Here is a 15,862-nt window from a genome sequence, read left to right as displayed (position 1 = left end):
AAGTGCTTGCAATCACCAGCAACCAACGAAACCAACTCTGATACCACTTGATGCAGCCAAGATCAAAGAATCCCCAAGAGAGATGTCTAACCTTTCACCAAGAGTAGGCCACGATGGAAATGCACAAACCTAGAATAGTGAACGCAATATGGATGAATATCACTAGATTATCATCAAGTTGGCATGTAAATGGAGTTACGACATCACCATTGTTAATGTAAAATTGCTAGCAAGTTCGCAACTAATTATCCCTGAAAAACTATGAAGGTATCAACAAATCAGAGTTATCCCAGTTGCTTTCCAGACTGTTCTACCTCCTAATCATGTAGCATGATTGTTGGTTCTTGCACTACGGTCATGCCTTCCTTGCATTACTAAACTAGAAATTCTAACTTACTTATATGCAAGATCGCTAGCTACAGGTTGGGTTATTCGATCAATAATTTCCAAGACAAAGTAAACGTATTCCAAACTTTGGGGCCCAAATTATAAGTTCAATCCTTAAATGAATATATCATGCCATACAAACATACAAGATGATCAATGAGACATATTACAACATAGAGCACTGCATTATTATAGATCACATGCTGTGAATCTCCATTGCAAACTGCATCTTGCCAACCCAACCATTAGTTTAGGAAAGCTAGAATAGGACCAAACCAATCTTAAGATAACTTTATTTGGAAACATCAAAATATGATCAAAGGTAGACATAGGATCTCCACAATGCCTAGACCACGCCATAAGGATCACATAAGAAAAGGAGCCTGTTGGACCAATTGCAAGCAAAAAACAATAGAAAAATTGCTCAAATGAATAGTTAACGGATAAATAGGATGGAAATATTTTTGGGCGATTCAAGATTGCCAACAACCCAAGGATGCTCCTGCACGTGTTTATGAATGGATTACTTCATGAGAGTCAATTTTCACATTGGAGATATTAGTTTCTAGCGTTTGCATTGCTAAATACAGTTGAGCATGTGGTTTGGCAACAAGAGGATTATATTTTAAGTTTTGATCAATGGAGCATTGATGAGACACCAACGTTTGGAGTTGGTATGAGAGATGCTCATTTCATTTTGCCGGTGTATAACAGTCTTATGGTTTGGATTACATAGAGAATTCAATGGCTTCACAGGGTGTTGGAGTATATTGGTTGTATTGGAGTGATGTAGCGAAATGGTAGAGCAATATTTGTTAGATTTGTTTGAGATCCAAGTGTTTGATAGAGTCACATTTTTGCCAAAGATTGCTTAAAGGCAAGCAATCATTGGGAAGGGAGGATTGTAATACCCCTTTAAGAGTGGACATTATAATTTATTTAAATAATTAAAATTAAGTTTGTAAATGTAAATAGAGTTAAACATAATTAACGAGGACTCATTTTGATTGTTTAATAAAATATTAAAGCGACTTTAATGGTTGACTAAAGAGAAATTTGTAAGAGATAAATATTTCCCTCAAAGTTCAATAAAAAATTAAAAGAGGGAAACATGTAAAGACAAGTAAATGGAATTTGCCTCCTTAACCACACCAAAAGGTTATCTTGGTGGTGAGGGTGGCACATTTAATTATCAAGGGTGGCCTAGGGGCACATTTCTTGTAGGCTTTGCACTCAAGCATTTGAGGATTTATGACAACCCCATTCAGACATGTGGCTGCTGAGGCACATCTCCCATGCATAGGGTCATCACAAGCCCACCATGCTCCACAGGTCTTGACCTCGAGAACTCAGTTGTGATACCACTAGGGTCTGACCACTACACCAAAAGACTGGCCTGGTGGTAAGGGCGACACCTATAGGCATCAAGGGTGGCCTTAAGAGACATCTCTTGCATGCATCACACCTGAGCATTTGAAGATTTGTGACAACCCAACATAGACATGGCCATGGGGGGACACATCTTCCGCACATAGGGGCATAACACCACCTTCCCTTTATATCTTCCAATGTAAGGGACTGGTCACATCTCTTCATCATGCTTGCCTTTTGACAAGAGACACAAGATTTCACAATTAGCACCCTTTCAAAGTCATCCCTTCATTATTTCTGTTCCTTTGAAAGAGACTCTTCCTTATTTACTAATTTTTCCTTTATTAATCCTTCCTTGATTCCTTGCATTCTTGCTTACTTCCTTTCCTCTCCTCAAATGAAATTCTCTTCTCACTCTTTTATGTCTCATGTTTGAGGGAGAGACAACCTTTCGATACATACCTTTTGACCATTCATTTACCTAAACTTTAACTTTAATTTTATTCTTTTATATTTTTGGTTTAATTATTATTATTGTTTATTGTCTAATCCTATTTCAAGAATGGGACATGACAGTTTGTATTTTACATCAGAGATTTGTTTTTTGGCCAAGAAATAGTAAAAAATGAGCTCTAAAACATGACTAGGAAATGCACATTAAAATGAGTTTACAATGCAAGATGAAAGTGCAAAGTAGGCAATTTTTTGACTCTAGTAGGAAGAGAGGAGTCAATGAGAGAATATGTGTTGTGTTCAAATTCTACATTCGAGCTAAAAATGTCTTTATAGAGGTGATTTCTAGGAGTGAAAGCGTACTTCTGTGACTTTCAATGCATTTTCTGATGCACTGCTTGATGGTTAGGAGTTTATGGTACACACATGAAAGTTGGAAGAGGAAATACTATATTATACTTATAGGCCTTGACTCTGTCAAATGATCAGTTAATATGATCTGGTCATTGTTTACTTTTTCTAGTAGTATGCATAATTTAGGTTGCATCTTCTTGTATTTGCTTCACTGTATTGAGTGTTGTTGCTCAGATGGTAATGTGAGATAATATGGGGTCAAGCAAGAAACCTTATGAGCAAGAGCTTCTATTGTCTCTTTATATTCCATGCACAAATATATTCAACTGGTGCTTTTGCTTGTTTGCAATAAATGGCCTTTTGGAGAGTTTTGTATTTTTATTTGTTATATTCTAGCTTAATGGACTTAAAAATGTTATTTTTGCACTTGTATAGGTTTCACTAAGGGGTGCTAGTGCAAAAGAGATAACTCGAGATGCTTTATTGGAGAAAGTGATGCATGAAAGAGAACTGCGAAACCATGCAAAAAGGGCTACCGCTGCAGCTTTGTTTATTCAGGTAATTACTGCAAGATTGAGATTAGAGGTACTCTAAATTACTAAATTAAAATTATAGTTTAAACATTTGCTAATAGGATAAACTGGGTTTCTGATGCTGAATGATTGATACTGAAACCTTGATCACTGTATTTTAGGTGTCATCTGATGCTTGACCTTTGTTAAACCCGTTTAATCATTTGACATTTAACAATATTTTTTCTGTATAGAAAATGCTGTATAACTGTTTTTCATTATTATGTACATGTAGGCTTTATTTAATTTGAATGATAATGACCAGCTTGTTAAATGTGCTTGCCCTTTTGCAGCAACATCTAATAATGCGAAGATTTAATTCATAGACTTGGCTTCTAAATTACCTTGTGTATATCTCATATGGAATGGAGGCTCTTAGATCAGTATAGATTATTCTTGGGTTTACTTACAATACATTCTGTTTAAAGATTTGATCACTATTGTAAGATAGCTATGCCTTTTTCCAAATTTCAGAAATCAGGTTCCTGGTGATTTTAATGATGATTCAGGTCAATGAAATAGCTTGGATGCAATTTTAAAAAATGATCTTATTATAAAATTTAGCATCTGCAAAACACTGACAATGTTGAAAGTGGTTTTTCCATGTCATTTTCTTTGGGACAATTTTTTGCATGGCAACATTATTACAAGGTAATTGGTAAATACTTGCTTATAAATAATAGAGACCGAAAGGTCAATTTATACAAAAGGAAGAGACGATGTTTCCTTAGGAAACGATCGTAAAGAATAGAAACATTCTATTCCAGAGAAATCAAAAAACGAAAGCAAACTAAAGCTAAAGATATTTACAAGATAACCATTAACTAATAATAGACGTCTTATCTATTATTGTAATAACCTCCCTTAATGGTTAATCTATCTAACACGCCAAGCTGTCCTCTGAATTTGACAAACTTATCAGGACCAAGAGGCTTGGTGAGAATGTCTGCAGTCTGATCTGAGGTAGGAACATACTGCAGATCTATAGTCCCGTCTTCAACCAGCTGTCGTATGTAATGACAATGAACATCCATATGCTTGGTTCGTTCATGGAAGACTGGATTTCGTGCTAACTTGATAACGACTTCGTTATCAACAAACAGAGTAGTCGGTCCTGCTGGTGACATCTGCATATCCCCAAGCATCCGACGAAGCCAGACAGCTTCACATCCTGCCTTAACAGTCCCTCTATATTCAGCCTCTGTAGAAGAGAGAGAAACTGCCTACTGCTTCTTGCTGGTCCATGTGACTGCACCGGATCCCAAACTGAACACATATCCAGATGTTGACTTTTTATCATCAACAGAGCTTGCCCAATCTGAATCGGTGAACCCACTGAGTTTAGGATTAGAACTCCGAGAATACAGAAGTCCATAATCAGAAGTGCCCTTCACATAACGAAGCACACGCTTTGCTGCCATCCAATGATCAGCCTTAGGAGCTGTTATAAAGCGTGAAATATAGCTGATTGCGAAGCTGATATCAGGCCTAGTAGCAGATAGGTAGATGAGGCTGCCTACTAGTTGCCTATACGTAGTATCATCAACAGAAGGAGAATCAGACTTGGCTGATAACTTGAGACCTTTCTCCATAGGTGTAGATGTAGGTTTGCAATCCTGCATTCGGAATTTGTCTAACAAGGCTCTGGCATATTTGGACTGAGAGATGAATATACCAGAAGACTGTTGCCAAACTTCAACACCTAAGCAATAATGCATGAGCCCAAGGTCAGTCATATCAAAAGACTGGCATAAGTGTTGTTTGATTCCCTGAATCAAAGATGCCGAACTGCTAGTGATGATCAGATCATCCACATAGATAACCAGAAGGATGATGTCACTGTCAGTAGTCTTGATGTACAGATTTGAGTCTGAAGAACTCCTCTTGAAGCCTTGATCACTGAGGTACGTATCAATCTTGATGTACCATGCCCGAGGGGCCTGCTTCAAACCATAGAGAGCTTTTACCAATCTGAGAACCTGATGGTCTTTACCAGCAACCTTGAAACCAGGAGGCTGCGTCATGTAGACCTCTTCATGGAGATCACCATTCAGGAAAGCACTCTTTACGTCCATCTGATGGACCTTCCAGCCAAACTGTGCTGCCATGGCTAAGACTAATTTGATGGTGCTCATCTTTGCAGTAGGAGCAAAGGTCTCCTCATAATCAATGCCCTGACGCTGAGAAAAGCCCTTTGCCACTAAACGAGCTTTGTACTTATCCAAAGTACCATCTGATTTGTATTTGATTTTGTAGACCCATTTGCAGCTAATGGGTTTCTTCCCTGGGGGAAGATCAGAAAGGACCCAAGTGTTGTTCTTCAGCAGGCTCTGGTGTTCAGATTGCATGGCCTGTTCCCACTCTGGAATTCCTTTAGCCTCGGAATATGTTTGAGGTTCAAACACACTGTGAATGTTGGCTATAAGAGCAAAGTTAACAGAATCTATAGTTTTGCTCTTTTTCCGAGTAGTTCTCCCATCAATGAGCTCATCATCATGAAGATCAGCAAGTGTCTTAGCCCACCACTTAGGCCGGAGAGGAGAATGACCAACAGTAGTACTAGGAGATGCTTGATCAGCAGGATCCTGATCAGAAGAATTTGGATCAAACTCAGGTGAAGCATCTTCAAAACGAGGTGATCCTGCAGGAGAAGCCGGAGGTGGCTGTACAGGTATCACTGGCAGGACTGGAGTTGTAGGAGCTACTGGAGCCCTCCCATCAGGTGGACCTAATGGAAGCCGAACTCCCAAATCATGAACCTGCATAGGCTGGTCTGCTGGATTAGGAACAGGAGAAACAGGCATGAATGGTCCTCGCTGCTCATCAAAGACTACATCGCGGCTGTATATGAGATGAGATGTCTCAACATCAATAAGGCGGTAGGCTTTGTGAAGACTGCTATATCCAGCAAGCATCAGTTTCTGACTCTTGGCATCCAACTTGGTGCGTGAAGCATTAGGGATCCAAACAAAAGCAAGAGAGCCAAAAACCTTCAGGTGACTGATTTTGGGCTTGCGACCTGACCAGGCCTCTTCCGGAGTTTTACCTTTGACCGCCACTGTGGGTGACCGATTCAACAGATAAACTGCAGTGTTAACTGCTTCTGCCCAAAAACGCTTCGAAACATGTCTGTGTTCGAGCATGGAACGAGCCATCTCGGTGATTGTCCTGTTCCGACGTTCAACTACATTGTTCTGTTGTGGCGTGTGGGGTGTGGTGAACTGGCGTTGGATGCCATGTGTATCCAAGAAGCTGGAGAAAACATTAGAACAAAATTCCCCCCCATTGTCTGATCTAAGAGTAATAATAGATTTCCCAGACTCTTTTTCAACTAAGGGTTTAAACTTCTGAAATACAATAAATGCATCGGATTTCTTTTTAAGGAAATACACCCACATTTTTCTACTGAAATCATCTACAAACAACATAAAATACCTGTATCCAAGGACAGAAGGAGTGGCCATAGGGCCGCAGATATCAGCATGAACAAGCTGAAGTACTTGAGAAGCTCGCCAAGAATCGCCACTGGGGAAAGGTGTGCGATGTTGCTTCCTAGCCTGACATGCGTCACAAACTCCAAGGTGTTGGGTTTGAATCTCTGGCAAACCAAGAACAAGCTCATCCCGAGCAAGTTGTGAGAGATAATGCACATTTAAGTGCCCATATCGCTGATGCCAAAGTGTGCTGATGGAAGATCGCCAAGCAGCCATAGCTAAGTCCTGAGAATCACCAGAATCAGTAAGTCTGAAAAGACCATGATCCTCAAGACCAACTGCAATAGTAGACTTAGTTGCCCGATCAGTGATGGTGCACTGATGTGAACTGAAGGTGATTGCCAAGTGTGGAGAATGTCGCAGCAACTGACTGACCGAGAGTAGATTTAGTTCCATCCCTGGAACGTAGTACACATCAAGGAATATGAGCTTCCTCCCAACAGACTGAATTTGAATGTTGCCTTTACCAACAACCGTGTACTCTTCTCCACCACCAAAGATAACAGAATCTGAATAAGGCTGGTAGTCAGTAAACCAGTCTCTGCGGTGAGTGAAATGTCGAGAGGCACCTGAATCAATGTACCAGGCAGATGACTGTACATGATTTGCGGGTCTTTTAGCCATGAAGGCATAAAAGGCAGATTCCACCTGCTCAGTGTGCTCTGCACTGTTCGCTTTGGGTTGCGAACCTGATTGCTTAGACTGGGCAGCTAAGCGTTTCCGACATGCAACCTTCATGTGACCATACTTGTGGCAATAGTTGCATTGAATGTTCTTCTTTTTGGTACCATCGGATGCTGGAGCAGAAGACTTCTGCTGAGATGGTTGCTGAAACTTGCCCTTATCCTTCTGAAAGGATTTCGCAGCAAAGGCTTGCTCAGTGGAGGTGGAACTGGAGCTGCTATCGAACTGTTGTTTCCACCGATCTTGCTGAAGTAGCAGGGTGCAGAGATCAGTGAACTTTAGATCAACACCAGTAGATGTGATGTTGAGAGTTTCGATAAAATGCTCATAGGAATTTGGTAAACTCCGAAGAGTGATTACCATAATATCCTCTTCCTCCATCTTGCGACCGATGGCAAGTAACTGATCACGGATTTCTTGAATCCGATTCAGGTGTGCCTGGAGCGAGGTGCGCTCATCCATGACAATAGAAAACAGAGTGTTTTTCAGAAAGAAGGCTCTGCTCTTGTCGGAAGTCTCATGAAGACCTTTTAGATGTGTCCAGATTTCGGCCGCTGTCTTGCCGGATGGAATCTAAGAAAGCTGGTCATCAGCTACGGAGAGTTTGAGAAGCATTACTGCCTCTCGATTGTTCAAATCCCATGTATCTTGATCAGGACCCGGAGAAGTCGGACGCTGCTTAACACCCAGAACAAGTTGATCGGTGTTTCGATATTCGAAGATTGCGATGATGCGCTGCTTCCAGGTTCCATAATTGCGACCATTGAATTTGGAATTATGCTCGAGCAGAATATTTGTCAAAGATGCCATGGCACGTTTTTCAATGAAAAATTGTGAAAATCTGTGAAGGCACGTTCTTCGAGGCAAAAATACGAAAGACCCAGAAGAATCAGAGAATGACCCAAAAGAGAGCTCGAAAAACGCAGAAGGAATCTGCTGTCATTTTTTGAATCCGCTGGCTCAAAAATCGAGGCACAAAAATCGAGGCACCCAGAAAAAACGGACGACAACCCAGTTGAGCTCTCGAAAAACCCACCAAGAATCTGCAAACAAAAAATTTTTTCGACCCCAAAAATTAGGATTTCGAAAAAAAAGGCCCTAGCTGAAAAAAGCTTGAAAAAACTTCAGATTTCTTGATGAAAAGGGGTCGAATCTGCTTTCCAGAGCACGATGACAGACTGAGACGGCTAAGAGCATGAAGATTTGATACAGAAACATGCAGATTTTCACCCGAAAAACGTGAGTCTTCAAAAAATGGCCACGATTTCCAAGCGATTTGCAGACCCGTAATTCGAGAATTTCTCCAAGCAGAAAAACCCTAGGTGGGTTTTGGAGAAATTAGCTGAAATAATTTTGGAAAAATTTAAACAAATAATTTCAAGAAGAAATTATAAATTTTTCCGAAAAAAATTTAAGTATTTAGCTCTGATACCATATTACAAGGTAATTGGTAAATACTTGCTTATAAATAACAGAGACCGAAAGGTCAATTTATACAAAAGGAAGAGACGATGTTTCGTTAGGAAACGATCGTAAATAATAGAAACATTCTATTCCAGAGAAAGCAAAAAACGAAAGCAAACTAAAGCTAAAGATATTTACAAGATAACCATTAACTAATAATAGACGTCTTATCTATTATTGTAATAAACATCATGTGGACTTACGAACACTTACAGGTCAACATACAAATAACTATATATGATGTATTAAGACTAGATCTTCTGTCACAACAACCTTCAATTTTGATCATTTGACTTTTGAACATGCTAGTGTAGGAGATAAGTCCCCGTATATTATATCCTGTCATGATTTTCATTTAGTATATCTAGTTAGTGATTTATTCTCAATCCTGTTGATATTTTAGCTGGATTACCTTCACATTTAAAAGCTTGCCAATAAATAAAAATAACAAATACCTTTATCAGTTCTATGAATTAATTATAGGGTTTTTTCTAGTAGATTTGGACCTTAGAGTTTCCAGCTCCAGGTCACTATTGTTTGTTTTATAGCAATAAATATTGTGATGGCTTGTAAAGCAGCCCATCAGCATAAAACTAAAGATAATATGAAACACTTATAAGTTTGGAAGTATTGTTAACCATACATCATAGCAGCAGAATTATACCTAATAATATAGCTTCTTGTGTACTGTCATATCCACTAATCCTGTTTGTGAGAAATAAAAAATTAAACATCTTCACCCAGGCCTCCACAGGTTCAATGGAAGGTACTACTTAGACATTTCAAAACCGTCCAGCAAGCATGAAAGATGACTTGAAAACTGCTACCAAAATCGTTTATATTTCTCATTCACAAATGTTTTGTAGGCTAGCCAACTATAGCACCTGCACATTTGGATACCTTTATCAACAAATCTGTAACATTAGCCAAGGGGTTGAGATCAAATGGTTACAGTGTTGGGTTCTCATGGTGGAGGGCCAAGTTTAAATCCCTAGAGTGACATCTAAGGTGGAATTATAAGGGATGACTCTTGGTCTTCTACTGTTTGGTTTCTAGTAAAAATTCTTTAGTTGTAATCTAAATCTTAGTTCTCATTAAAGTAAGTATTAGTATCAGTTGGCTCAGATGCTACCTTGAGCCATTTTTCTACTGTATCAAATTTTTTAAAAAAGATTTGCATTATTCACGTACTCCATAACTTCATTAACCAGTTGTTGATTGAATTGAAGATGTCTGGGATAGACTGATGGGACATAATCTTTGATACAAATTCTCTTTATACAGATTGAAATCCCTTGCCATCAAACTCTGTACACTCCGGACCTAAAATTTGAATTTTGAGAATTTAAACATCTGTGGCCCTGACAGAGTCTTTAGGATTCAGGAGTATTTTCTTTTTGGCTTGTTTTGGTCTTCCTTTAAGTTTCTGGGCAAAGACTTTGAGGAAATGATATTAATTTTCTATGTGGCTCTCACTGATAGCATCAAATGCTCTAAATTTTAGTTAGCATGGGTATATTTGTTAGAAAAGGTATGACCCATATTTGCAAAATCATTAAAGTCATAGAACGCTCCAAAAGAAGAGCGGGTTAGCAGAGAAAGGAGAGATTCTTATCATTGAGACTGTAGTTTGTTGCCACATTAATCTATTTTATGTGTAAGTGGATATGCAGATAGTAAGGACAAGTAAATGTTGGCAAGTGATCATTGGATGAAGGTACAAATATTTTCATTAATGGCAACATATCTTGTTGGCATGGTCACTTGATTAGACAATCAGTTTTATTGGAGGTTGAACATGAAAAGTGCCCAAGTCCAGAGCAAGAAACCAGGATACAGACAATCAGTTTGGGTCAGCAATGACAACAGTGATATCAGATGCATTTACAATTTTGGATACATGGAATATACAGTGGATACATGGTTCAGACATGGTCGCCTATGTTTATATGATAATTGACATGTGTTTTGATTGAGCGAAGGGAAACAGGCACAATATAACAGTTGTTTAAAACATTTTCGAGTGATCGGCCGAATTGGCCTAGCAGATTGAACTGTTTGGACAATTCAATTGCTTGGCAATGTAGAGATGATATCCTAGATGTTAACCCTTGGGTAATGCGGTACTGTTTTGCTTATTGGAGAGTATGCTACATGTTATGTAGAAGGATTTGCAACTGACTGAATAAAGAATGTTGAAGGATTATAGAAGAAAGTTTTATTTCATATTTGAGCATAGAATATGATGGATTATGATGCTATAATGATGGTATCATGATATGTGCGAGTCTAGATGCTGGATTAGATCGATTGCAAGCTTCATTGCAGACTAATCAGACATTGTGATGTCAAGTATAGTCATTTGGGTATTGTAATTCTTTCATTGTAATTATATAGTTGGTCCAGAAAGTGGTTTAACTTTCATTCTCGAGCTTGTGTGCTTTTCTATTGTTATCAACTCCTAATAGGGCTGGAGACCTCTAAAAAAGTCTAGTCCTCTAACAAGAACTCATGTACTAAATGCTATGCAACGACTTTTAATAGGGTCAGACCTCTTAACAGAGAACTTTCAGATTAGTGCATAGTTGTGGGTACCATCCCCACCTGGGTTTTCCCTTGGCCGAGGTTTCCTTGAAAACAACCCATAGTGTTATGAGTTCTTTATTGTTCTATGCTTTACTTTTTTGTATTGTTATATGTGGATGCTTATGGTAAAGTTGCAAAGTAATTAGTTGGTTGAAAGTGCTGCAACATTGATTCACCCCCACCTCTCAGTGTTGCTTGATCCTAACAGTAAATAACTGAAATTTACATTAATGGGAGGTGTGGAGTGAAGAAGCGACCAAGGCACCTTATTCCCCATGTTGGAGGTCAGACAACCTTCTTCCTCTTGCATTGGGAGTGAGATGATGCTTCATTCGTTCAGGCATTATGGTTAGATGGTCTATTATCTCCCCTGTGCCTTGACACTCTAGTGATATTTTATTTTAACAAACTAAAAGTTTTCTTAAGCACTATAATAATGATTAGCCAATCGGCTTTTAATTTTGGGCTTACCCTTGTACGTCAATGCTGGAAAACTTGTCTCACATTATAAAACTGCCCAAATAAACTACAAAAGAAGTTTTAGAGCCAAGCCTCTCCACGACAGTTGGAAAACCTCTTTACGCCATAGATATCCATTGGTCTGCTTTATTTATGCTTTAGTTTTAGTCTGATTTAGTCATCGAACTTTGAAAGCTCATTCATTTGCTTAATTCCCTTTTTGTTTTTGTTCTGAAGAAAAAAACCACTCATGCATTCTGTGTTTTTTTCTTTCTGTTATTTTGTTTAGTTTTATTAATCTATGAAATCCTATGTTTTTTTCCATTAAATCTATTTTGTACACAACTTCTAAATTTTTGTATGAAATGATAAATACTGATAAAATATATTACAATAAATATAATTATAAAATTTTATTAATTCTTAAACACTATAGAAAATTTACTTCTATATAAAAATATTTATTCCCAGTGTTGTTTTTTAGTTTTATTAGCCTATGTAATCTGAGCCATGTTTTTATTTCATTTAATCTTATTTTGTGGACAACTTCTAAGTCTTTTTATGAAATGAGGAATACTAATAAGATATATTAGAATTATTTTAATTATAAATTTCTTTATTAATATTTTAGCTAAGCATAGAAAATGTTCCCTATTAGTTCTTTTAAATAATTTAAGGAAGCTGTGTACTCCATGAACCAATCTCTCATGTGAGTTAAATTGACATCTCAATAATGAATCTGCTAGTTCTTTTGGCATGAGTGCATAGAAGGTCGTCTCCCTTGTCTCCTTTTCAGAATGCTCTGTGACATAAGCCTTTGGTGGAGGCTCTTGTGAGTTAGATTTCTTTACAACAAACCTCTCTCTGCAGTGGTCCTTCATATGACCAAGTATACCGCAGTAATGGCATGATATATTTTAGGTATTTTAAATTATATTTAGTATTCCCTTGACGTGATATTTCTAGGCCACTTGGCTATGCCCTTACTTGGTTGCAAAGGCCTATTCTACACTCAACATATTACTATTGCTATCAAACTACTTCTTGCATTCATCACACTGGAAGAGCTTGTTATGCAACTGAACTTAAAGTCAATATTGGTAGATTTGATGTTGAGTGTCTCAATGAAATGTTCATGTGCCTTTGGTACAATTTTCAGCCTTATGACCACTATATCTTCTACTTGTTCCATCCTGTGACCTATGGCTTCCAATTGATAGTGAATGTCTTTGTTCTTCATTAAATGTTTGTGCAAAGACATCTTCTGATCCATCATAGTGGTGGAAATTCTTTTTTTTTAAGGAAGAAGCCCTTATCTTTTACCTAATGTCTCATGCAGATCTCTTAGGTGCTTCCATATCTCAGTAGTTTTTCCTGTTTGAACCTTGGGAGGCATCTCATTTGTAATTGATAAATTGATCAACATGACGGTTTCCTGATGATGCTCACCAAATTTGTCTGTAATGGTTTCCCTTGATTCTTTTTGTTTTTCCTATTGAAGCAGTTTTTCGCATAAACACTTTGCCAACACAACTGTAAATTCTTGCAATAGGTCTGAACTGATTTATTTATTCATTCATATGCACAACATGTGATTGGGAAAACAATATAAATGTTATTTTATGAGGATCACTTGCAAATAACATTTGCCTTCTTGGTATGTTTGTTTCAAATGCAACGATCTCTCTTTATATTGTGAATGAGATATGGATACATGTCCTTTCATGGGACATGTCTATTCATTCATATTTAATTAATATAATAGTTGATTATTTATCTACACACACACACACACACACATATATATAACTAACTTCAGTTGAGTACGAGTTTATCCAATTGAAGCTACCAAACATAAACACTCCCTCTTAGTGAGGGAGGATAAACACGTGATAATATTACATCATTGGTAATATTAGGAATGAGAAATTTTAAGGATAATTTTGATCAGATGATATCCATCATTTTGGTATCACATTTGATATCATGAGTATTGGCCTCCAAAATACTATATATAATATTCACGAAATACTCTGAATAATGGCCTGCAAAATATCAACACAAGATATTCACCATTTTGAAATCACATGAGTATTGGCCTCCAGAATATCAACATATGATATTCACCAAATACTCCAAGTAATGGCTTGCAGAATATCAACATATGCTATTCACCATGTACTCAATAAGGTTTGATATCACATTTGATATCATGAGTATTGGCCTCTAGAATATCAACATTGATATTCACCAAATAATCTTTGAGTAACGGCCTCTAGAATGTCGAGATATAAGATATTCACCAACTACTGTGAGTAATGCCCTTCTAAACATCAAGGTGCATGATATTCACCAAGTACTCTATGTAATGGCCTCCACAACATCAATTTCCATAACATTCACCATGTACTCAAAATGTTCATAAGGTATGTGCACACACATTCTCATATTGCTTACTATATAAACATCCACCATGCAAAGTATAATCTATCATGATTTGCATAGACATTGTAAGATATCCTACATAATAGAAAATAAAGTTATTGTAAGATCGTTACCTTTCAATAACTTTTGCAAATACAAGTGATAATCATTTAGAAGTCGTCGCTTCCTCATGATGTACACAGGTTGTAGGCCCATTAAATTATGCAATCACATGCATGATACCAAATGTTTACATGAAGTCAAAAATCCCTCTAATTCTGACATGCTCAAGATCTTCAAAGATCAATTGAAACGTATCTTCTGTTTGCTTCTTTAGATGGATTTGTTAGACTCCCTCTGAACATCAATCTTCTGAGCTCCTTTACCTTTGAAGAAGTGTATATTACGATATTAGATAGTTTCTATTTTCTCTCTCTTCCGTCTGTTTCTAATGGTCACTCTTTTTGTAATATTTCCATAAACTCCTTCAGTTCGTTATGGAAACTTTTTTCTGTCTCTCTTCAGAATGTTTCTATTTCTCTCCTTTTTTGTTATAGAAACATTCTTGTGTATACTTGTATATATAGATCATATATGATCTCTGTTTAATAACACATTCATTATGCTACCATAATATGGTATCAGAGCAAATTCCTTGCCTCTGAAAAATTTTAATTTCATTTTGAAATTATTAGTTCAAAATCTTCAAAATTTTTTTTTTTTGCAATTTTCTTTGTGCTGCATGGTTTAAAATCTGCCCTCCATTCAAGAACTCTGCAAATTTTTTCAAGTTTTTAAATTTGACTACATTTTTTTTGAAAACCCTCAATTCTTGTGTAGGATTAACAAACTTTTTGCATATTCCTAGTGGGTTTTGGCAGATCTCGACTTGTTAGTCTCATTTTTTGTAGGTGCATTGTTTTTCGTGCCTCAATTTCGAGCCAGCAGATTCAAAATCTAATTTCAGATTGTTTGTGGGTTTTTCAAGCGCTTATTTGGTTGCCTCTTCAAATTTTTGGGTCTTCAGTCAATTTGCCTCGAAGTTTGTGCCATCTTAGTTTTTTCATGCTTTTTCATTGAAAAACATACAATGGCATCTCTCACCAATCTCATGCTGGAAGGCAGTCAACATTTCAATGGAAAGAACTACAACACCTGGAAGTAAAGTATGATGACGATCTTCGAGTACCATTGGCTTGAGCTGATTGTTCTGGGTACCATGACGTCCTACCATAGTTGATGCTACTCAAGAGAGGTTTGATGAGCATAATCGTGAAGCGGTTATGCTTATTAAGCTTTCATTTATGATTGACTGCTTCAAGTGCCGCTTGACAAGACAACTGCAGAGATCTGGATAACACTGAAGGATCTCCACGAGACATCAGATAAAAGAAGAGCCTTCCTTTTGAAGAGTCAACTATTCTCTATTATTATGGATGAGCACATGTCCTTACAGGGACATCTTCTAAAGATTAAGGGCATCTGAGATCAACTTGAGGCCATTGGCCATACTATGGAGGAAGAAAATATGGTGGTCATTGCTCTGAAAAGCCTATCACCATCCTATGAGCACTTTATTGAGATGCTCAACATTACTACAACTAATCTTGACTT

At 37.5% G+C, this 15,862-nt stretch overlaps 1 protein-coding gene across 1 annotated transcript in view; it reads left to right on the top strand.

Moving 5' to 3' along the window:
* The window catches only part of UPL7 (ubiquitin-protein ligase 7), a 198,627-nt gene that overhangs the window by 32,302 nt on the left and 150,463 nt on the right, over positions 1-15,862 (top strand). Inside the window, exon 2 of the mRNA XM_089814262.1 lies at positions 3,001-3,123. Within this exon, the coding sequence (XP_089670388.1) occupies positions 3,001-3,123 (123 nt within the window). The remainder of the gene's footprint in view (positions 1-3,000; positions 3,124-15,862) is intronic.

This window comes from Cupressus sempervirens, chromosome 2 (genome assembly GCF_028749045.1).
Source record: "Cupressus sempervirens isolate cs-2001-9-10 chromosome 2, ASM2874904v1, whole genome shotgun sequence".
NCBI lineage: Eukaryota > Viridiplantae > Streptophyta > Pinopsida > Cupressales > Cupressaceae > Cupressus > Cupressus sempervirens.
This window is presented reverse-complemented; position numbering and strand designations above follow the sequence as displayed.